General features: G+C 44.6%; 1 protein-coding gene across 1 annotated transcript in view; it reads left to right on the forward strand.

Moving 5' to 3' along the window:
• The first annotated feature begins 10041 nt into the window (after positions 1-10041).
• The window catches only part of TTC6 (tetratricopeptide repeat domain 6), a 188494-nt gene continuing 174994 nt past the window's right edge, over positions 10042-23541 (forward strand). The window contains exons 1-2 of the mRNA XM_023622813.2: positions 10042-10160; positions 19883-20806. Coding sequence (XP_023478581.2) covers positions 19898-20806 — 909 coding nt within the window. The 5' untranslated portion in view covers positions 10042-10160; positions 19883-19897. The remainder of the gene's footprint in view (positions 10161-19882; positions 20807-23541) is intronic.

Raw genomic sequence — 23541 nt, forward strand, 5'->3', positions numbered from 1 at the left:
AACCACCCCCTCCCTCCCCACGCCCCCACCCAACACAAACAGAAGCTTTCCCACGGCCCCTCAGGCGGCCCTGGTAGTTTAATTTTGGCTATTCAAATATGATTACCCAAATTTACATAGTTCCCTTTAACAGATGCTTTTCTAACAATCATATAAATCATCTCCTACACATGGGGGAAAAAAGGTAAAAGTCCTTTTCAGCTAGACTTTTTTCCATTCTATTGACTTCCTGTTTCCCCCCCCCCCCCCAAATTTCCCTAATTTTGAAATTGAGCTTTGGACTGGCAAAAAGACTAATTTATTGGTATGCCTGGAGGGAGGTCGCATTCATTATTTAAAATTAAAATTTGACTAGAGGACACTATTGAGTGGCTGCTTCTGGGACTTCCAGCAGCTATCCCAGAGCTAACATCAGAGGAAGGTTTTGTTTTAAAAGTAGTGCATTTGTTTGAAGTTGTTTGATTTTCCCTGTCCTGTGGGCCACAGAGCAAAACCAGGACTTACCTCACATTGCAGTGAGCTTGCTTCCAAACAGAAACACTAGGAAGAGGCCTCCTTGGCAGCTTTCCCTTTCACTGGGATCCTAGCAAGATTTGCAGGACCTTTGGCCACCATCTGAATGCTGCCGGCCTGGTTGCCTACTACCAATGGATCAAAGAAAATGCAGCTGCCAACATTGGGCATTACCTCTGGTGGCAAGTCCAGGGCAGCCTTCCCTGGGTGTGTGGCGAGGACTTCGTAGACCTCCCCAATCCACTGAACCCTGCCCTCCCTAGGTCCACCTGGCTCTAGATTCCTGCCAGGCACTATCACTCCCTGACAGCAAATTCCATTTGCATCTTTTTCATTTGTTTTGTCTTCCCCTCTGGATTGGAAGTTCTCTGAGGGTGGGGACCACAGTGATCCCCTCTGCCAGAGCAGAGCCTAGAGCATGGTAGAGTTTCAAGAAGGATTTGTTGACTCAGTCAATTAACTGTGCCAATCCAGAGATTGGCCAGGCTGGCGTTGGGCGGGAAAGGATGGCTGGAGGCTAGAAACCGCATCGACCAATGCCAAAGTCTCCAAGCAGCAAGAGGACGCGGCTCAGCACGGTGGGCTTGTGGAGTGAACAGACTGATACACGGACGCTTCTGGCAGAATGGCCAGGGTCTCAGAGCCCTGGGATCACTGGGTTTCCAGGCCCAGTGGGCATGACCCTTCCCCTGGCATCGATGCTTGATTTTCATCAAAATCATCAGGGTTACATGATCAAATCGGAAATGCCCACACCTCAGCGGTAGCTGAACTCGGGCAGGATCAGCGGCCGCTCTTGCCCATTTAGGGTCGTCAACGCGTGACCCAAGGCAAATATTACACTTATCCCCGCTGTGAAAAGGCAGCAGCCGCGCCTTTATAGCAATTATTGATTAAAAGTTAAAGAACCCCATCAAGTTTCCATCAAGCAAAACGTTTCACTCAGAGCTGTAAAGGAAACGTCCGTGTTTAAATAACATGTTGAAATTGGCAAACAGATGAAGCTGAGCCCACGCAGTGAGAAGGAAAAGCCTCGGGGCCGAGCTCTCTTGTTAGCCCAGGGTCGCGCGCGCGCGCGGGCCTCCAGCACGAGGCGCTCTGTGTTCCCGCCCTGGCGCTGGGGGGCGCCTCGGGCTCTGGGCGCCAGCTGGGCTGGGTTTGCGCAACTAGAGTCGCAGGCACGATCCTCCCAGGGGCTGGCTTCTCGGCCAGCCATGGAGGTGGCAGCGCGCTCCAACTTATCAAGCCTTTTCTTTAATAGCCTCCCTGTCTTTCGGATCCAAAGCTTTTTATTCCACACGCCTTCCCCGTGTGATGCAATGGTTTTCTTAAAGGAAAGACCACCAAACCTCTCAGAACCCTCCATGTTGTTTCCAGGTCTTAACGGGAGACCCCTCGTATCATCTTCTCCTCCTGAAGTTTCATTTGTTATAAAAGCATGCGTGGGAATCCTTGAGAGAGGAACACGTCCATCTTCTCTTCTGGGCTGCTGTCACTCGGGAAGCCACTAGGCAGCGCAATACCGCAGCTGCATCTGGTGTCCTTGACGTCCCATGCCCCTAACCCCCACCCGCACCGGACGATGCGGGGCTTGGGCCGTGGCTCGGACGCCGTCAGGAATCTGCGCCGCAAACTCCCTGCTTTCAGACCACGCTTTCTTACCACGGCGGCTTCCCACCAGGAATCCCGTCCCTGAGGCCGGGGAGAGGAGCTCAGAACTCGGGTTGAGCCTGATCCGCCTTGGAGACTAAGGGTTCTAGCAGATCTGGGGGAGGTTTGTTTTCTTTCAAATGCTTTCGGTGATGCAGGCAGCGGGGTAGATCCCGCTCTCCTCAGCCCAGCGGCCTCCTCCCGCCAAAATGCCTTCCATTGTGAATCTCTGGTCTCCTCTGACCTCCTCATGACCCTCCCTCACACCCCGCCAAGAGAAGTGGTTTCAATAAATAAAGCACAGGGCTCGGGTTGAAGGTCAGTTTACACTGGGGCAGAAGCTTCTAAAACCCCTGCAGGTGCTGGAATGGGGATAACCCAGGCTGTGGTCCCAAGAGATGCGAGAGGGAGGAAGCAGGACTAGAGAGGATGTGAGAAGACGCGGACAGGGTGTTGGAGGGGATGCGGGGCATGATCAGAAGCTTGGCCGCGGTCCAACCGACCTCGAATTTGCTGGGGAACCTTAGGCCTTCCGGCCTCAGTTTCTTCCTTTTCCAAACGAGGAGCTTGGACTCCATGCTCAGGTCCGGGCAGTCGTCAGTTGTAGGAACGAAGCCTGGATTGCCTGGGGAGGCAGTGAGGCCTGAGGACTCCGCCCAGGGGAACCAGGACCTGTGTGAACCTAGGAGGGGAAGCGTTATGGTGATGGTGGTGAGGGGGCGGCTCAGCTCCGGGAGCAGCGAAGCATTTCTCCATGAGGGGTCGAAGACGCTGGGAGAACAGGTACCGCGAAGCAGAGTCTCCACCCTTTTGCTCTCGTTTTGTGGCCTATGTTTCATGGTCAATTTTGGGCAAAAGACTTGCCATTTTTCACTTTCCAGCATCTTCAAAGACAGCAAACAGCAGGAGAGAAACCAGAGCGTGTCTTCCAATTTCCCAGCCCAGGCAAAGCCTCCAGGCTACCAGGCGGCTCAGCGCTCGGCACACTCTCCCGGGCAGCGCTGGCCCCGCTGAGGCTGAGGGGCTCTAAGCCTTAGTCTCTCTCCTGATACAAGTTCCAGCCTGGCTCGTTCATGCAACTGACGAGGACAACAGGGTTTATCTTTAAGAACACAGGATTTGCAATCAGATCTGGCTTCCAATCTGTACTCTGCCAGAGACTTGCTGTCTCTGAGCTTCCGTTTCTCAACTGTAAAATGGGCACGTTAGTACCTACCTCACACCAGTGGAGTGCGGCGGAGGTGCAATAAATGGTAGCAAAGACAGCCTTCGCGGAACTCTGGAAGACCGTCCGGTGCTGGATGCTGGAACAAGTAGTGGCAGGTAACCCGGCCCAACAATCTAGGAGCCCTGCCCTCCCTCCCCCTGCTTTACAGGTCTTTTGCAGTTTGTCAGCAGCCCCGCACCCTGGACCTCGCGGTCGGCGGCGAGAGGGAGGGAGCTCCCGGGTGGGGACTGTGCGCGTGGAGGCTGGCCGCGCCGCCTCTCTGCGTCCATCGGGACCCTGCCTGGAATCCTGTCAATCTCCCCGACTCGCGGGGCTGCTCTCTGGGGAGTCGGAGAAGGCAGAAGAACAGCGTCAGGCACACGTTAAGGACCTTCTGGGAGGAGGAGGCTCAAAAAGTGAAGAGAGAAGACGTCTCGTGCCCCCAGGCTGCGCATCACCCGCCCAGGGCAGCAAGACAAATTGTCCTTCCCTTACCCTTGCGTGAGAGAAGGGAGGTCCGTGTGTGGCTCCCCAGGGGCGCCCAAGACAGTCGATCAGGCCCAGGCGCACTAGGCGGACTTGCACCATCGCCCTGGCTGTGGCGACCTCAGCCCACCCCCCGGGGCCTGGATGCAGGAAGCGTCCCTGTAGGAGAGGTGAAAGGAGAGAGTCTGAGCTTGCAGGAGGTCGTTCTCCGCTCAGTGCCTGAACCTGGGAACACAGATGAGAAAGCTGGACCCCTGATTCCCCAGACACTTTCTCCTTTCGCCCTCGGATCCCCTTCTCAGCTTCCTCTTTCCTGGACAGAGTTAGAAGAAACCACTTAGGGCTCATTTGGAGAAGTATTACTTAAGAGATTTTCTAAAATCCTCAAAACCCAAGACGATATTACCGCAAGGAAGCTTTAGTTGCTGTCTTTTAGAATTATTTAATATAGATTCCCTAGAACAGTGTTTCTTCCTGGGAGTCCAGGTCCATCTGAGATGAAGCAAGCATGCTGAGCTTATGGTGGATCCTTCAGTATTAAAGACCCTAAATGTTACCTTGCAGATACAAGAAAGCTTAATGGGGTGCCAAGGCTTAATGAAGACAAGCAATACAGTATATGAGAACACCAAATCACAAAAGGGTTTCCCCAAATGTAGATCCATCTGCTGAGGAGAAGATTCATGACTTAATTAACCTCTTCTACTGAGGAGGCTTGGAAGAGCTGGAGTTTTGGGGTGAATCCCTGGGGTTCACAAGAACAACTACCTACAAATTTCAGAGAGGGCTTCGATGCCCTAAGAAAGTCCTGGGTACCCGGCTCTAACAAGTTTTCGAATTCTGCTTCACTTGGTAGTCAGAACCAGGTGGATAAAATAAAGAATTTCCTTCACTGGAGAATAGGAAAACAACACATCATCAAAACTTGCTCATTTTCCTTGGATCGGTACGGGGGTGGGGGGGGGGGAGGTACATTCATGGGAAGTGGGATGGTACACAGAAGTCTCAGGCAGGGAGGGATCTCTGGCTAAATGCAGCTTCTGTTTTTACAGCTTACTGAGGGAGAGCTGTTAGTTTTTCTAAGCATAAACCGGGCATTGGTTCTTTAAGCTCAATGTTTAGGCTACAAAGCACATCCACCCGTCGTACATGCTTACCTTCAGAAAAGGAATGGTTCCGACCTCAAACTCAGCAAAATCTCGAGTGCATTACCATACTCGGAGAACACCTAAGCAAATCTCTTTGGAATTGTGCAGAGTACCTGGAATGCTAAGCACCAGCCACTACCCCCAAGAAAAATAAATCCTTAATTCTCAGCCAGATACACCTGCTTTGGATAGGATTATTAGTGTTATTTGTATCTTTTCTTTTCAAACGGATAGTTTTACTCACAGAGTTTTTCTGCTCAGTGCTTGCTATTTTTATCTTACCTTAAAAACCCTGAGACCAGGCCAGGCGCCAGACTTCTGAGGCACCCCCGGGACGGGTGGTGACTAGCTTCTCAGGGGTCCATTCCTGAATTCCGTAGGCTCCTATGTTAGAATCACATTAGCGTTCCCTCACGGTCCGGAGGGAAGCCTGGCGTGTGTTAGTTAGATCAGCATGGGGGAAGTCCGGTGAGCAGGCTGGCTTTAAGCAATGCCAGGGGAGGACCTTAAGACAGGGGAAGCTGTCTCAGTACATTTGTTTCTGTGGATTAAAGCAGTAGAGGGAACGTTGGTGGTGGACTCTGCTGGTTATTCTGTTATGTTTCTGAGCTCCCTCCTCTGCCCTGTTCTCTGCCCCAGAGGCCAATCTCTATGGGCCACATCACCCAGTTTTCCTTGCTTTTCGGCTTCCAATTAGGTTTGGCCAATGTAGGGGCAATGGTGCAGGTGTGGAGGGCAGGAGGACTCACTCCTCCTGCTTTCTCCCCTCACTGGGGCTTTGTCCTTTCCTGCCTGTCTGTGCCTGCAGCTCCTGTCCGGCAGCCCCTCTTCCCAGCTTCAACTCTCAATAGGCTCTGCGAATACCTCCTTTTTTCCCTCTTCCCCTTCAGATCAAAGATGGTAACACCTTCCTGCTGCTGCAAGACCTTGAATGTCAGTTCTCTTTAACCCCACCCATACCCATGTAAATAGTTCTTGAATTCTCTCTGGTTTCCTCCCCGTCCCCCAGTTAGACCCTTTTGAGTGGTGTCATCTGTTTCCCATGGGGACCTGACTGATGAGGAGAGGCATGAAGACTCATGGAAGTGAAATATGGTGTCTTCAATTCTTTCCAGTGTCATCTTCAAGCTATAATTCACCGAAAGGCTCTACTCCTTCCTGTCACCACCCTGGAGTGAAGCTGTGAAGGCTCTAGGGTTTCTGCCATTGCTAGCTTTCTGCAGGAAGGCTGCCTTTGGGTCTAGCACGGGAGCAAACTCCGAGTTTGCCACTTTAATTTGCTTATTTGCATTTGATATCATTGTTAAGGTAATTGAGGTTAAAACCAAATATTGATAGTATCCGAGGTTTTTTCTGACCTCCTGTAAACTGACATTTGCTATAAGCCAAGGACTGAGACTTTTGTTAGTGGTGAATTGTGTTAATATAACCAGGCACTGAAGTTTGTCCAGTGACCAAGGGTCTCCTGGGAGATGTTCCTGTGCATTCCCCAAAGCCTGACCATCTTTGGCTTCCTCATCTCTAGAACATTAAGTCGAGAGCACAGTTCTCTCCATACCTGTGTTGTGGCAACAACTCAGCCTTGACTGATAACTACACCAGTGACATCATTTGTGTGTACATCAGTGAGCTCTCTCTATGTGCCAGGCATGGTGCTAAACACAGAAGACACTAAATTTGAGCCAAGATGCTTGCCTTCCAACTATTAAAACAATGCTTTGATATCATTACTGTTAAATTTTGCATACCCCTATAATTAGGAAAAGTTAGCAAAAGTGGAACTTCTAAGTCAAAAAACATGCAAGTGTTTAAGGCTTTTGGGACATTTTGCTACATAATATCTAGCAAAGCGGCAACAGAAATCCATGAGTGGCCCTATTCCCTCAATCCCATGCATGGATTTCATTGCCAACCTTGTAATTTAATTGGCAACAATTGTATACCATTGTTTTAATTTGCGTTTCTGAGATTACTACTGAAGTTGAATATTTTTATATTTCTATTGGCCATAAATATTTCTTCTTTTGGAAACTGCCTGTTCACACATTCTTTAGCCAATTTAAAATTTTGAGGGCTTATCTATTTTTCATCTAAAGAATATTGATGCTATTCTGCCATAAATATTGTCAGTTTTTCACCGGTTTCCATTTGCATTATAATTTTGTTTATTTTTAAATGCATAGGTTTAAAAAAATTCATCAATATTTTTATTTATAATTTTTGCCTTTTGTGGTTTAATGTTTACAAGTCTTATCTATACCTGCTACTCTTGTATAACAAAATCTTTCATGCAGCTGGAATTTATTTTGGTGCATAATGTGAAGTGAAGCTATAACTTTAATTATTTATTTTCCAAATAGTTAGACCTTTGGGCAGGCCCTAATTGGGAGGGGCCTTGAATTGTCTTCGGAGGATTTTGTTGGAATTTGTTCTGTGAGGATGCTCTGGAGGTATGGAAGCTAGAGTTACCTTGGGTCTTCCTTTACTTGCTGTGAGGTGAGCCAATAGGGGGCTCCAAAACTAGACAAGAGGACTGGCAGGTGGTGGTTGGAGAGTGAAAAAACTAGATGAAGTGATAGTGTTTCAATTATTGCTGGAGTAATTTTATGCTTCTCTTTGAGTCTAATTCCCTTTTCTTCAAGATGGCACCAAAAGTGTTAACATTGTCATATGAAGGCATTACAATATTAACAATGAATTTGAAATGCCTTTAGATCAATAACTACTATTCCTCCTCCTCTTCCTTCTTCTTCCTTTCTTCTTTCCTTCCCTTCCCTCCATCCCTATTTCTTTCTTTCCCTCTTCCTTCCTTCCTTTCTCTCTCTCTTGCTTTCTCTCTCTCTCCCTTCTTCCCTCCCTCCCTCCCTTCTTTCCTTCCTTCCTTTCCAGTAGGCCTAGAATAGAGTTCCTAACACGGTATTAATTTCCACCTTGGAGACCCAAAGTAAATCCTTAATCTCTTTGACCATCAGTACCTTATCTATAAAATGAAGTTAACAGTATCTAGCTCATGGATTGTATTACACTATGATAAGGATATCTGAATACTTAGCTACTGTTTTTGATTATAAAAAGTATTAGGGAACAATATTTATTTATCATTTAAACTGTTTCCTTACCATATTATAGACATATTTCAAGGGTACATTAATTTTTAAATTTTTCCATTTCGGGAACATGGTCTATATGTTACCTTTGTGCAGTGTCTAGGATGGTACCAAGAATAATTAGTCACTTCCTATGCAGTTTGATTATTTGCTTATTTTAATTAGCAAAGAAAAGTAATTTACTTATTGTCTGAGCAGGTTACTCCCATGCTTACAGTGAAGCCCCCTCATGGAGCACCCCCTGGGCAGTGGGATGTGATGTGGGTGCAATGAAACCTCAGAGAAGGCAGGTCTTTCTCATCTTGTGCGCATTCAGCAACCATCTTTGAATTCATTATGTTATGGAGCAAAGCAACAAACCTTCGAGGTAAGAGTTGTATCTCCACTTTACAGGTGAGGTTGCAGAAACACAGAGAGGGAAGCCACTTGCCCAAGTGGCAACTTTAGATGTCCCTACCTGGCTGTGTGCCTCTACAATGGGGGCTTTCCTCACAGATGCCTGAGGGTGCCTGAGTGCCTCCACCTCCACGGGTGGGCTGCTTGGAGGCCCAGCACAGGAGCATCCTTTCGTCTTGAGCTTCTGGGATGCATGTTGCCCCTTCCAGCATCTGAAGTCTCATGGAGGAGTTCTAGAAGGTTTTATCTGCCACTTACCTGATCTCACTGATTAGTTGCCTGACTATTCGGAGAGAGAGAGGTTGGTGGAGAGTAGAGGCATATAAACTAGATGTTTGAGGTCCTGCTAAGTACTGGGCACTGAGCAAAGCATTGCCATCTACACGATTTTGTCTAATTGGTTTTCTTTTTTGCCCTTTTAAACAATGGTGAAAGATAACACAGGAAAATGAACAAAACAGAAAACAATGGCTTATCACAAAGGAAAAACTCAAGCAGCCATCACCAAGGTTAAAAAATGGATCAGTGCTAGCACCCTAAGACTCTGTAGTGGTCACCCACTCACCATCACCTTCCCCTCCCAAGAGGACTACCATCCATTTCTTACGGTGATTACTCTCTTGTGTTTCTTTGTAGTACTTCAGCTGAGCATGCGCTCATAAGCACTATAGTTTTTGCTGGCTTGGGTTTTAAAGTACAGCATGTACTCCTTTGTGTCTGGTTTCTCAGCTCAACATTACAATTGTGAGAGATTCGTCTATGTTCTCCACAGATGAAGTTTCCTCATTTCCTTCATGTATAATATTGCATTTTATCAATATACCACAATTAATTTATGCATCCTACTTTTCATGGACATTTGGATTGTTACCACTTTTTAGCTATTATGAAACTATCAATATTGGGGTACATGTTTCTCAGTGCATGTGTATATGCATTTCTATTGGGGGTGCAATCACTGGGGCATAGAGTGTGTATATTCAACTTGAATAGATATTGCCAATTATTGCTTTTTATAACCTTTCTTACCTCAGACGTCAAAAACTCTGAATACGGCCGAATCCGGGATTCTAACAGAAACTCTCCAGAAGTGAATCTCATGCCTTTGATTTCAAGATTCTCTTTATGAAATGTACCTTTAATTGGCATGTAGTGCAGACATATAGTTTAAAAACATACTCCTCCTCCAAAAAAAAGGCTTTAAATCTCTTGGTCCAGCATTATTCGTTTAAATGTAGAAAGAACAAGAATGCCAAGTAAGCAATTGGTCAAGTTGGGCAAAAGCGGCGGATCTAGGCGTCTCCAGCGCAAGAGGCTCTTTGGGACCAGCGTCGTCACCGCCGAGAGAGCGGAGCCCGCTCGCCCTGGGTTTGCACCCCCAGTCCGAGGCCGCCCCGGAGCTGCTTCCGCGGCGCGGAAACGCGCGGGGTGGGCACGCGCGGGGTGGGCGCCCACTGCGCGGAGGGATGAGCGGGAGCAGGGGGCGGGCGCGGCTTGTTGCTGGGCAACGAAGCGCGTTCTTCCTTCCCACCCACCGGGTCCGAGCCCACCCGGCCGCTCCGCCCCCGAAAGGCCGGTTGGGTACTCTGCCGGGCGGCGGCGGTGCCAACCTTCCCGCCGCCTGAATGGGAGCAGGGCCGTCCCCGGAGGAGGGTGAGAGGAGGATGCTGCCGGGGCGCGGTGACTTCGTCTGGGAGGCGTGGGAAGGAGAGGCTGCGATATTGGGGCGGAGCAGTGGTCGCCTCGTGCCACCTCTCTAACCCGCTCCGATCTCCGCGAACGTCAGGGGGCAACGTAGGGCTCGGGGTGGAGAAGGGATTGGGGCTGGAGTAGGGGCTGGGCTGCTTTGGGATTGCGGCTGGAGAGCCCGGGTGACGCGGAGCGGGGAGGAGTGAAAAGCTGGTGGAAGGGAAGGACAGGTAGACTGTGACGACCGGGCTGTGGGGAAGGGAGAAGGCGTTAGGAAGGCCAAAGAGGGCGAGGAATCAGGCGGTTGTGGGGAGGGTGAAAGGTCACGGTGGAGGGAATTTAATTTCCAACTCGCTGACCTTTTCTGCCCTCCCTTGTCAGGAGCTGGTTGTTTGGGGCAAACCTTAAACACCACTAGGTGCCCCTCCCCCACTCACCATCGTCGTGTGTCCGTCCCCCCCCGCCCCGCACCGTCAGTGTGTCTAATTTCAGAATCGGACGCTGTTTCTTGAGAGCGGCCCTACAGCCCTTTGGGGGGCAGTGGGACCGTGCAGGCTTAGGGCTAGGAGTATTTGCCCTTGGAGGCCACAGATCCGCAATGAAAGGACTGGGGACTACCACTGCAGGAGTTTAAAGTTCAAGAGTTCTTATTTTTAACATGCAAATATAAAAGTGTAACGAATTGTTTTTTCCTGTTTACAACGTTAGAGAGATGTAATTTCTATTCAATGAACTGTACAGAATGTCCGGTTTGTATAACGTACTGGTGTACAACTTGAGTGTTGACAGACGTATACACCTTTAAAAGAGTTACTGCAATCAGGAGAATTCCTCTGCCCCCTTCGCTGTCCACCCGCTTCTCAGGCGCTGGACCAACTACTGATCTGTTGGGTGACACTATAGAATAGGTTGCATTTTCTAGAATTTTATGTAAGTGGAAGCATGCAATATATACTCTTTTGTGTCTGGCTTCCTTTATTCAGCATTGTGATTGGCCAGGACCTTTGTCTCCATTGCTGTAGCTTTAGAGTGTGTTTGGAAATAGGGTAGTGTAAGTCCTCTAGCTTTTTTTTTTTTTTTCTTTTAAAAAGTCACTTTAGGGGCCGGCAGTGGTGCAGCGGTTAAGTTCTCAAGTTCCACTTCGGCAGCCCGGGGTTGGCTGGCTCGGATCCCAGGTGCTGCGGACATGGCACCGCTTGGCACGCCATGCTGTGATAGGCATCCCACATATAAAGTAGAGGAAGATGGGCACAGATGTTAGCTCAGGGCCAGTCTTCCTCAGCAAAAAAGAGGAGAATTGGCAACAGATGTTAGCTCAGGGCTAATCTTCCTAAAAAAAAAAGTCACTTTAGCTACTTTAAGTCAATCGAATTTGTGTATACATTTTAGAATCAGTTTGTAATTTCTATAGAAAAGCTTGCTGGAATTTTGTTTGGGATTGTATAGAATCTATAGATCTATTTGTGGAGAATTGTCATTTTAACAATATTGAGTCATCGAGTTTACAAAAATGGTTCATAAATTTATGGTGGTATTCCATTTCTCTTAGCAATATTTTGTAATTTTCAGTGTGGAGATTTTGGACATCTTTTGTTGGATTAATTCCTACATATTTTATGTTCTTTTGGGGGGGGCATTATTTTCCAATTGTTTGATGCTAGTGTATAAAAATACACTTGATTTTGTATGTTAACCTTGTGTTGTATAACCTTGATAATTCACTCAGCACTAGTAATTGTTTTGCAGATTCCTTGGAATTTTTAACCTAAAATTTATGTCATCTGCAAATGGGGATAGTTTTACTTTTTCCTTTTCAATCTTTATCCCTCTTATTTCTTTTCCTTGCTATATTGCAATGGCCAGGACCTCTAGTACAATGTTGAATAGATGTGGTAAGAGCTGAGACATTTTTGCCTAGTTGTCACTTTTGGGGGAAAGCAAAAATATAATGTTACCTGTAAGTTTCTTTGTAAGTTCTCTTAATCAGATTGAGGATGTTCTCCATGAGTCATAGTATGCCCAGATGTATTTATTTATTTTTATCATGAATGGGTATTAGATTTTGTCAAATGATTGTCCACTATTGAAATGATCATTTTCCCCCCCACTATATTCTGTTTATATTGTGAATTATATTAATTTTCAAATGCTAAATGAATTTTTCAACCCTGGGATAAACTCTATATGATCAGGATATATTATCCTTTTTAAAAATATATTTTTGGATTTGATGTGCTAATATTTTATTAAAGATTTTTGCATCTATGTTCATGAGAGATATTGATGCATAAATTTTCTCTTTTAAAAAAATGATTTTCTCAGGTTTGGTATTAGGGTGTGCGAGTCTCAGAAAATGAGTTCCTTCCTCCTCTATTGTCTGAAACCAATCTGTAAGACTGATCTTATTTCTTTCTTGAGTGTTTGAGAGAACCATCTGGGCCTGGAAGTTTCTTTGTGGTAAGATTTATGGTAATAAATAAGTTTATTTAATATAGAACTATTCAGATTTTCTGTTTCTTCTGTTAACTTTGGTAAGTTGAAATTTTCAGAGAGTTTCCCAGTTTGTCTGAATTGTTGGATTTGTTGGCATAAAGTTGTTTATCATATTCTTTTATTATCCTTTAATATCTTTAGGATCTCTCGTGAAAATCCTCTTTTTATTCTTGATAGAGGTGATTTTTGTTCTTTCTCTTTTATTCTTCACAGTCTAGCTAGGACTTTTTAGAAACTTGTTGATTTTTTTTTTAAAGAACCAGCTCTTGGCTTTGTTAATTTTCTCAATTGTTTGTCTGTTTTCTATGAATTAATTCATGTCCTTATACTTACCTCTTTCTATTTACTCTGGGTATACTTAACTCCTCTTTTTCTAGATTTGCAACGTGGAAAATTCATTTATTGATTTTAGTCCTTCTCTTAGTTTTCTTGTATCTGAATATGTCTTCATTTTTCTTTTTTAAAGATTTTATTTTTTCCTTTTTCTCCCCAAAGCCCCCCGGTACATAGTTGTATATTCTTCATTGTGGGTCCTTCTAGTTGTGGCATGTGGGACGCTGCCTCATCATGGTTTGATGAGCAGTGCCATGTCCGCGCCCAGGATTCGAACCAACGAAACACTGGGCCGCCTGCAGCGGAGCACGCGAACTTAACCACTCGGCCACGGGGCCAGCCCCTGAATATGTCTTCATTTTCCCTTCATTTTTCTTAAAGAATATGCTTGCTCGATATAGAATTCTGTGTTGACAGTCTTTTGTCCTTTAGCACATTACAAATCTTGTTTTACTGTCTTTTGGCCTCAGTGGTGTTTGATGGGAAGTCTGTGGTCGTTTGAATTGTTATACTATAAATAATGTGTTGTTTTTCTCTGTCTGCTTTCAGTATTTTATCTTTGTCTTTGGTTTCCAGCAGCTTACATGGGATTTCCTTTGACTTTATCCTGCTTGGAATGTACTGAGCTTTTTGAACCTATAAATTTATGTATTTCTCTAAATTTGGAATGTTCTCAGATATCATTTGTTCAAATATTTTTTCCACTCCATTCTCCCCTCTCCTTTTGTGCTTCCGATTACCCATATGTGAGAGCTTTTGATATTGTCTCACAGGACTCTGAGGCTTCTTTTTATTTCTTAAAGATTTTTGCTCTATCTTTTAAATATTGTGTAATTTTTGTTGATTTATCTTCCAGTTCACTGACTCTTTTCTCTGATATCTCCATTCTGCTAGTCAATTTTTATTTAAAATACTGTTTTTTTCAGATGTAAAATTTCTGTTTATTTTTTATTTCTCTGCTAAGATTTTCTATTTTTTATTCATCTTTAGCGTATTTTCTTTTACTTCATTGAGCAGAGTTATAATAGCTGCCGTAAAGTCCTTGTTTAATAATTTCAACATCTAGGTCATCTCTCGACGGGCCCCTATTAATTGTCTTTGCCCTTGAGAATGGGTCACATTTCCCAGCTCTTTTAATGCCAAGTGTATTTTGGTTATTTCCTGGACATTGTGAATGATTTGCTGTGTAGACTCTGGGTTCTATTATATCCCTCTGAAGAATATTGATTTTTTTCATTCAGCAGGCAATTCACCAGGTTTGACTCACTTTAAGCTCTGTCTCACTGTCTGTGGTTGGAGGTTAAGTTCAGCTAAATCTCTGTTCAGCTCTTTTAAGCATTTGCTGTGTTGCCTTGAGTTTCTTCCACATCTTCATGCTTCAGAGGTCAGTCTAGACTTGTGTGGGGGTTTAGACACAGAACTAGGGGATTACTTTCTCTGGCTCCCTTGCCTCTGGGGTTTCTCTCTCACGCCTCAGTGGTGGTAATTGCCTTCGTTCTTTTCTCTGACTGGAATGATGAAGGGCTTTCTATTAAAGTTTTTGCTACTTGCACTATGCCGTTCTGCAGTATGGATGGCATTTAGGGAAAAGCCACAATAAGCCTGGAAACTCACCTCCAGGATAGGGTTTCCATAAATTTTGACTTTCTTTCACAATCTGCCTGCTTTTGTTTATTTCTAAGAATCCTCAGGTAGTTGTTTTTTATGTTTTATCTAGAGTTTATAAATTGTTATTAGTGGGGGATTAATCTGTAAGATGTGGAATACAACAAATTGCTTTTGAAATTGAGAGCATGCAACATTTAACATCTCAAAAGCATGATGTTAATAATTTAAAAAAATTCTTTCATTTTCCTATTTTGGCTGTTTAAGCACTTAGATGAAGAAAGTCCAAGAAGGAAAAATAGAACATGGGAAAAAGAAAAAGGCAGGGAAAATGTTTTCTTGTTCCACTACCCATTATGTTTGCAAGTATGTATGTATTTTTGTATGTGTGTAGGTATATTCACAAGAGATATGTGCATACTCTAGGTACTGGTTATAAAGAGTTGAATAAGTTAAGTTTTTGCAGTCATTGAAATTTCTATGGGCTTCTGAATAGTTTAGAAAAAAGTCTTTTCTGAGCTTGAAAATAGCTTTTCTCTATTTTCTATATCATTTTTAACCAGCACAATATAAATGTTAGTTACTATTATTGATATTACTAGGATTAAAGGCAGCAAAAACAAGTATTATAGAAAGTGTGGAAAAATAGAAAAAATTACTATTCTTCCATTTTCTTAGCAAAATTGTTAAAATGTTTGTATATTTCCTTTCAGACTTTCTCATAAATTATAATCAGTGCACAACAGATCTCCTTTCTACTGCTGATATTTCAAAAGCAAATATTGCTTTCCAGAATATTTTCACTTTCCTTGCAGTGCTAAAGATTTTATGTGATGAGATGGACTATCCTTGGGCTTTGGTGTTTCTTTTGGAACTTTAGTGTTGTGTATTGGAAGTTGATGTGGTGTGAAATTTAGGAAGTGGATTGAGGTGATATTTGGCGATGGACCCAAGAGAACGCAAATTTTGTCCTCAATGGGTCACCCTTCCCACTGAGGGGACAATATACAGGAGGAGGTCAAGGCCAGGTAATCCATAGAACCAGCTGTGGCTTTGGGTCCATTCCCAGTGTAATACTCTGATGGGCTAGGCCTGACATGAAGAACTCCTTTCCCTCTGTGAGGTGTTCATGTAGCTTGGAACTAAGTCATCTGGTGGTCTGCTCTATTTATTTCTACTTTAGTTAGAATCTAGAGCAGAGTTTCTGATCTTCTGTTCCAATAGGGGGAGCAGCCAAAACTGCATGAAGCAGAGAGCAACCTATCCCAGAGTCTAGAGAATTCACACAAGCAACCCTCCTGGGGCTTTAACCGTTTTTGGCAAAGCTTCCTCCTTATGTCTGCCCAGACCTTGTGGGAGAGGAGAGAAGGCTGGCTCTTGGCTTTTGGGACTACCTCACTGCTCAGGCACTGAGCCTCTTGGTAGAGGAGGAAGGAAGAGGCAGAGTTCCAATAACTGGGAAAGAAGAGAAGAGTGAAATTACTGCTTGGGTTGCAAAGATTTCAAGCACCTTCTGTCCTATTTTAAAGTGTAGGGTAAAGCTAATCAACCTAGCTTGTGAGCAGCAGGCTTGACCTCTTATGTAGATTAATACTTTCCCCTTTCAGGACAGCTACATTGTTTTCCCTTGGGTATCTCCAAGCCAGAACTAGTCTCTTTCTTTTAATAAATTGCTACTAAGAAAAAGAGAACATATTATTTTCCCATGAGACTGGATATTTAAAAATCATTTTACATATTTTGTAGCGTTGAGGGGTGGGTGGGGGCTATAAAGGCATCAAGCTTTGATGGACTGGCCCATTTAGCATTGGGATACCACCTACTTTGAAAAACACAATAGAAGTTCCCGTGAAATTTAGAAGTTCTATTTTCTTTTGGTTTATTTTTACATGTAAGGAACAACTTTCCTGTGAAGAACTCAGAGGAATGTACTGAGAAACGTTAAACAACGAACGCTTGTTAAACTGCAATAGCAAAGCAAGGGTCTGGGGGAAGTTGGGAAGGGAACACCAAGCGGGAACTAAGCAACAAAGGGAAGGCAGTTGGGAGAATCAAGTCAGGTTCTCCTCAGGTATCAGTGTGTTTCTGGTCCGGGCTCTGTCCCAGTCACTACCTTTCAGCCTTCTGTAGGAAGACTTGCAGACGGTGTCAGTAAGAACATATTACCACCTGTGCAAACAATAACGGCCACAACACTAGGAGGAGGATTAGACAGCATTTTTTAAACAGGAAAACTTCCTTAAGGGCTTTAGAAATCATTTCTAATGTTCATATACTCTGGCCTGGAAAAGAGGCAATGGATTATTATTTTCACTTTTTAATATGAAATCTTGTTATGGATAGAATTGAATTGTCCGAGGTCTAGTCATTGGTAGAGCTGGGGAGAGAAAGAAAGCCTATCGGTTCTCAGGTGAGAGTTGCCAGGTAGCAGGCTCTTGGGTTTGAGAACCAGCAGTGGATATTTTAGAGATTAAAAGCAATGTGACTATGTATATTTACAGGCTAAAAAGGATATTTTCTTCTTATTGCTCATATTACATGATAGATGAAGAAATGTGATTGTTAAAATAACTCTTTTATGAGTTGATATAAAGAAATTCAACACAATAAAGAAATGTGAATAGGTGATAAGCAAAGAAATGCAAAGTAAAATAAGAAAATATTTTCCACATTTGTCTTAAATCCATCATATTTTGGTGCATGGCATAAAATGAGGTGTGATTTCCCCCCAAATAGTCCACCAATTGCCTCAGCACAACTTATTGAATAATTCTTTTATCATCAATTTAATGTTGTCTTTGTAATATAACCCATATTATTCTTAATTCTTTCGCTCACTCAGTCTACCCAGTGATTCTAGCAGCAGTGTTCAGTTTTAGTTCTTATATCTGTGTAAGTTTTAATTATCTCACAGGACAAATGCTTCTTTGTTTCCCTTTTTCAAAATTTTGGCTAAACCACCTTGTTTGTTATTTCAAATGAATTCAGAATTATTTTTCAAAGTCCAAAATATCATTTTTAGATTTTGATTATAATGACATTAAACCAGTGCAATATTTTGGGAAGACCTGATATAATTAAAATATTTGGTTTTCTCACCAAAAAACATTAACTGTCTCTCTATTTAGTTGAGTCTTCTTTTTATCTCCTTCAGTAAAATTAATAAATTTTATTCTTGTGGTTTCAGCACATTTCTTGTTATGTTCATTCCTAGATACTCTTTTAAATAAATTATAACTGGAATTTTACCATTATGCTTTTCAATGGATCATGTTTGTGTAAAGGAAGTTACTTTTTTGTATACATTTTTTTTAACTTAAATGCCTTGTAGAACACTATTATAATTCTAAATAGTTCTTTAGTGCTTATGTTTTCTGGGTAGATAATCATATTTGCAAATAATGATGATATTCCAGAGATGTTTCTGCTTTATTATTTCATTTTATTTTCAGAGAATCTTGGCCTTGGGTTTTCTAAAAAATAAATTAGTTGTTCTAATTTATTATTTTCTGGTTTATTTTCATTGTTTTACCCTTATTTCTTGAAACTGTCCTCTTCTTGGGTTCTCTGGAACTCTGTTCTCTTTTCCCGAACACTCTGATTGTTCTTGCTTCTCCCACCTCCCACACTTGAGGAGCCAAAGGATCTGTCATTGGCCCTTCTCTGTTTATATCTCCTGTTAGCCTGGCTTTTGGTAGTGACCTTAGAGCTCTCAAGATCTCAGAATCCACTTATGATCATAGCTGGCCCTGATGAAAGGCAGGAGTTTGTTTTTTTTTTAAATTGTGATAATACACATAAAATGTACCATCTTAACCATTTTTAACTGTACAGTTCAGTGAATAGCTTTGTGATGGACTTGGTTATGACCAAGACTTCATCAGGGTGATTCAAAGTTCCTATTTTATGAGGGGGCATTAATTGCTCCCATTTATTCCTAATCATTGGCCAGATCCTATCACTTTTACCTTGTTCTGTCTATATTTTCACTCTGCTTTGTTACCAAGGGCAGAGACTCTTATTTGCCCCCACACCCCTTTATTCTTTCTCCCACTCAGTATTAATCTCCTCCAAACACCAGATCTTATCAATTCACTTTTCTGTTAAAAGTTTTTAAGTGCTTTCCAGTAGCCCACAGAAAAAGTACAAACACGGCATTCAAGGCCTCATGGTCTCGCTGCGGCCCACCCTGTGGCTGATCACCTCTCTCCCTTCATACATTCTGCTCTAGCTCAGGTGACACGTTGAGGGAAGTGGGCTGGGTGAGGGATGGAGAGCCCAGGACCAGCTGGAGGCGGAAGGGGAAACTGCTACCCTCCTATAAGAGCAGGGATTCGGCCCTTGCATTGTCAGAGCCCTCACTTATTTTTTTCCAGAGAAACTTTAAATTTGGATTTTTATGTGAAAATATCTCAATTTAAAATTGTTGGGTATGAATTAATACTTTTGAAAAACGAAGCAATTGAAAGATATCTTTGTGGGCTGGATCCAGGTCACAGCTGATGACCTCTATTCTCTCATAACAGGGTGACTTTAGATTTTCTATGCCTGTGCGTTCTGTGGTCTCTCTTGCCTGGAAGTGGGACACTACATTATAGTCTAAAGAAACGTTAAAATAAAGCCAGTAGGAGTTTTGGAAGTTCCTACTGTAAACTGCTTTAAAGGGTTTCCAAGGTTCCTGTGAAACGGCCAGTTGTTGTTAGTGCCATCAGTGGATTTCAACTCCTAGGACCCTGTGGACGGCAGAGTGGAACTGGTCTTTTCCACCATCCTCTCACCTTCTGGTGCTCTATCAGTGAATGCTATTCATAGGGTTTTCACGGCCAATTGTTTCAGAAGAGGGTGGACAGGTCCTTCTTCCTAGTCTGTCTTAGCCTAGAAGCTCTGCTGAAAACTGCCCACCGCGGGTGACCCTGCTAGTATTTGAAATGCCGTCGCATAGCTTTCAGCATCACAGTAACATGCAGCCTTGCCACAGTGTGACAACTGACAGACAGGTGGTGTGGGTCCCTGACCAGGAAATGAGCCCGAGGCACCCTGGTGAGAGCGCTGGCTCTTAACCGCTGACCACCAGGGCTGGCAGAAAAGGCCAATGGTTGGATTTAAAATGCTTACTATAAACTAATCCTCCCACTCCTCCCTCAGGAAGCACGGGGAGCATTCTACCCTGAGAAGCTTTTTTGGAGCTGGAATTTTATTTATTAACAGTTTTATTTTAAATATATACATATTAATATATTGCTGTTATTTCACAGGACAAATTAGTCGAGATGTCCACGATTTCGAAGCACTTTGGACTGAAATACAAAGAAGAATCGTACATCTTTAAAGAGCTTGAGAAGGTTCGCCAGGAGACTAGAAAGGATTTCCTCCGATTCAAGCAGAATTTGGTCTCCAAGGCGGCCGTGGATGGAGGCCCCGTCTGCGGCCTCCAGGCGCCCGACCCGGCCCGGCCTGGGGCGCAGGGCGGCGCTGCTCAGGCTGGACCCCAAAAGCCATCGGGGTCCCCTCGGGCTAAAGGCGCTACGGCCCCCCTGCAGCGGGCGCGCCCCCCGAGCCCGAGCCAGGCGGCGGCTCCCGGGAGGACGCGGCCCTTTCGGCCCCAGGCCTTCTACCTGCGGAGCTCAGCGTTCCTGCGGCCGCGTCCCCCCCACAGGCCGCCGGCCATCGCCTCCGGGGCCGGCACGTCCAGGCCGGTGGTCCTGAGGCCGCCGCCGCCGGCGCATGCGGACAGGGTCACGTCCAGGGCGCGCCCGGGCCCGCGGAGCCCCCTGCCCGCGGGCTCCAAGCCGGCTTTCGACTCGGCCCGCGGCCACCGCGCGACTCAGGAGGCGGCCCCGCCCGCAGAGGCCGGGCGGCTGGGCAGCTCGATTGCCAGCGAGGAGAGCGGCGTGGAGGCGGCGGGCTGGCCGCAGAGAATGTGGATTCGCAGGCGCTTCCTGCGCGAGGGCTCGGCCGCCTCGACCTGCAGAACGGTCCGCGAGGGCTTCCGCGAGAGGGCGCTGTCCGGCGCGGCGCGGGAGGCCGGCCTGCGGACCCCGTGGCCCTCGCGGGCCATGCCCACCACCATCGAGGAGGTCATCGCCTCCCTGGAGTCCGAGGCCCAGCTGGCCTCCGACCAGACCGTCAGAGAGCTCATCCAGAGCGTCCTCGGGCCCAACTACGACCTTAAGACGGAAGTAGGTGAACCAGAAGGAGAGTAATACTGCTCCTGGGTAAATGCACCTTTAGGAGACGTAGCGTAAGACATTTCCGTGCCTCTGGTGTGTGATGAGCTAGACAAAACACTGGGGCGTTATTCGAGTCCTTTGACTTTTGAATTTGAATTACTGAGTATTCCATCGAGGGGCTGTATCCTCTTTTCAAAGTGAAAGAAATCAAGAAGTTATTTCAAAAACTCGTTCAAAGAACATTAGTTGCAGACCTGAGTAATACATCACTGGTAACCTTTCCTTTCAAAGTCTTTGTGATTATTTAGTATCGAAATAACAGATGTTTCATATGAAAAACTGTTTTTTTCTGTTACAGCTTAGCATTATTAACAGTAAATTTATATCTTAAGAAGAAGATCAATGTGTTACTATCAAGAAGTTGAAAGAGTTCTATTTTCAGTGAAAACCATTCTCTTAAAATATTTTTAAAAAATTTACTTCCTAGACATTCCCAATTATAGAGATTATAAGTGATGCTTATGTACCAAGAGCCATGGACACAGTTTATGTGCATTTTTGTCCCAAGGACAATCCCATCAGGTGGATACCTGTAAGAGCCCCATTTGACATAGGAGGCTCTCTAGCTTCACTGAGGTTAAGGGGTTGGCTCAGTGTCCCACAATGAAGGCAGGGCAGATCTGGGATTCCCCCCAGGCGTTCACACCCCAGAGATGACTGGACCCTTGCCAGGACCGTCCCTCTGTTGATTGTGATATGTCCCTGGCAGCAAGCAAAACTGCATAGGATCATAGTTTAAGATATTTTGTCCATTATATAGACTTTGCTCTGGCGGGGACATTCAAAGCAAAAATAATAAGAAGGGAATCTGAGTCCTGTACAGAAAGAGAGAGAGAGAGAAAGAGAAAAAAAGTGACATAGTCTTTTTTGAGAATGGCAATGAGAATGACAGGGGGAAAAAGATTCTGTTACTGTTCTTGGCTGCAGCGCCAAACCTCTTGTTACTACACAGAATACTGCTGCCACATTATGTCTTTAAAATAGTTTCAACCCCAGAATACACTCTTGGCTGTGATTTAAGGAATGTGATCATAAAACCCATTACAGAAACAAAAACATGTAAGGACAAGAGTCCCCAGTGTCGCCTTTGACCTAACGTTTGTCAGTGGAGTAGGACAGATGTTTTCAGTTAAGACCCACACCTCCCCACAGTTACTGAACAAGATCAGTGTGACTGCTCGGGCCGTTTCAAAATGGGTATTTCTAATTAGGTCTCTGGGTCTAATACAAAAAGGAATCAGGACGCGCATTGGAGAGCCTTAACAGAACAAAGGCCTCGGTGTCTGCCCCTGTGAGAAGGAACTCGATGACATAGTCAGGTACTTGACATGAAGAGGCAACTGCATTAGAAACCAACTCTGAGGTCCCGTACATTTGGGGGAAGTCACATTTTCAGAGCAAAGGCCCAGAAGGGAGAGTACATTATGAGGAGTTCAAATAGAGTAGGATATAAGAAGGGAGCGTATCAAATGACGAACGAACACTGGGACAGTGAATTCTATTCTTTCTGGCATTCCATTTCTCTTGTGTATCCTTTTTTGGTGACCTGAATTGTTTTATGTAGGAGAGCGGCCTGGAGCATCTGAGTCAGGAGCCAGGGGGCCTAGCCCTGTGTTATAAGACTTGGCAGGTACCAAATGCTTCAGTCCCATCCCTGCCTTACGTGATATTGATGTTTAGTGCAGCCTAGATTTTGTTCTTGCTCTTTAAATTTTGCCTCCCCCTGCTCCAACAATTCCAGAAGACAGAGCTTTGCATTATTTTGAAGAAAAGTGGTTTCAGAAGTTTTATTAGGGAACAATGGAGAATTTGTTTAAATAGCTGGATAGGTGAGATAGGTGGCTGGATAGGTGAGAGAGCACAATAAAATGCAAATGTAAAAGTGGTGTCTAAATTATGATTTTAAAAATTCTTAAGAATGGAATAAGGATGTTTGTTTTAAACCTTTTATATAAACAACATTCTCTCCAGGATGAGCAAGAAATACTTCACTTTAGACATCTTAACCTGGAGCCACACAGCAGTCCCTACAGGGAAAGGCAAAGGATAAGACAGTCTCGTCAGGGAGTGTTGCCTCTGTTTAGAGCTTGGACAAGGCCATTCCAGACCCGCCGTTCAGAGTTCCATTACACAGGCCAATGGGTGCACAGAATATCTGAAGATTAAACTTAGCTATCAGATGTAGGTCAACCATTGAAACCAGGGTTTCCCAGCCTTGGCACTGTTGACACTTTGGGTTGGCTAATTCTTTGTTGTGGGTAGCTGTCCTGTGAATCGTAGGATGTTTAGAATTATCCTTGGCCTCTACCCACTAGATGTCAGTAGCATGATTTTCTCACCTCCCCCCGATCCTAAGTCATGACAATCGAAATATCTCTAGATGTTTCCAAATGAGACCCTGGGGAGAAGGGCCAAATCACTCCACCCACTACCCTCCACCATCTGAGAACCACTGGCCTAAACAGAATGCATACACTATGGCAGGAAGGGTAGAAATGTTATAAGGTCCTATGTTTGTTTTACTGAGGAGTTCAGTATTATCCATCACAAAATATATCCTAATTACATGAGACTGGAGCTCAGAGACTACCTTCCAGATGTTAACTGAGAATTAAGGAGTCAGCCCATCCTTACTCTTTCATGTAGAGTTGTTTTTGGCCATACAGCTCAAAAGAAAAATGGCT

Source organism: Equus caballus, chromosome 1 (assembly GCF_041296265.1).
Source record: "Equus caballus isolate H_3958 breed thoroughbred chromosome 1, TB-T2T, whole genome shotgun sequence".
Lineage (NCBI taxonomy): Eukaryota > Metazoa > Chordata > Mammalia > Perissodactyla > Equidae > Equus > Equus caballus.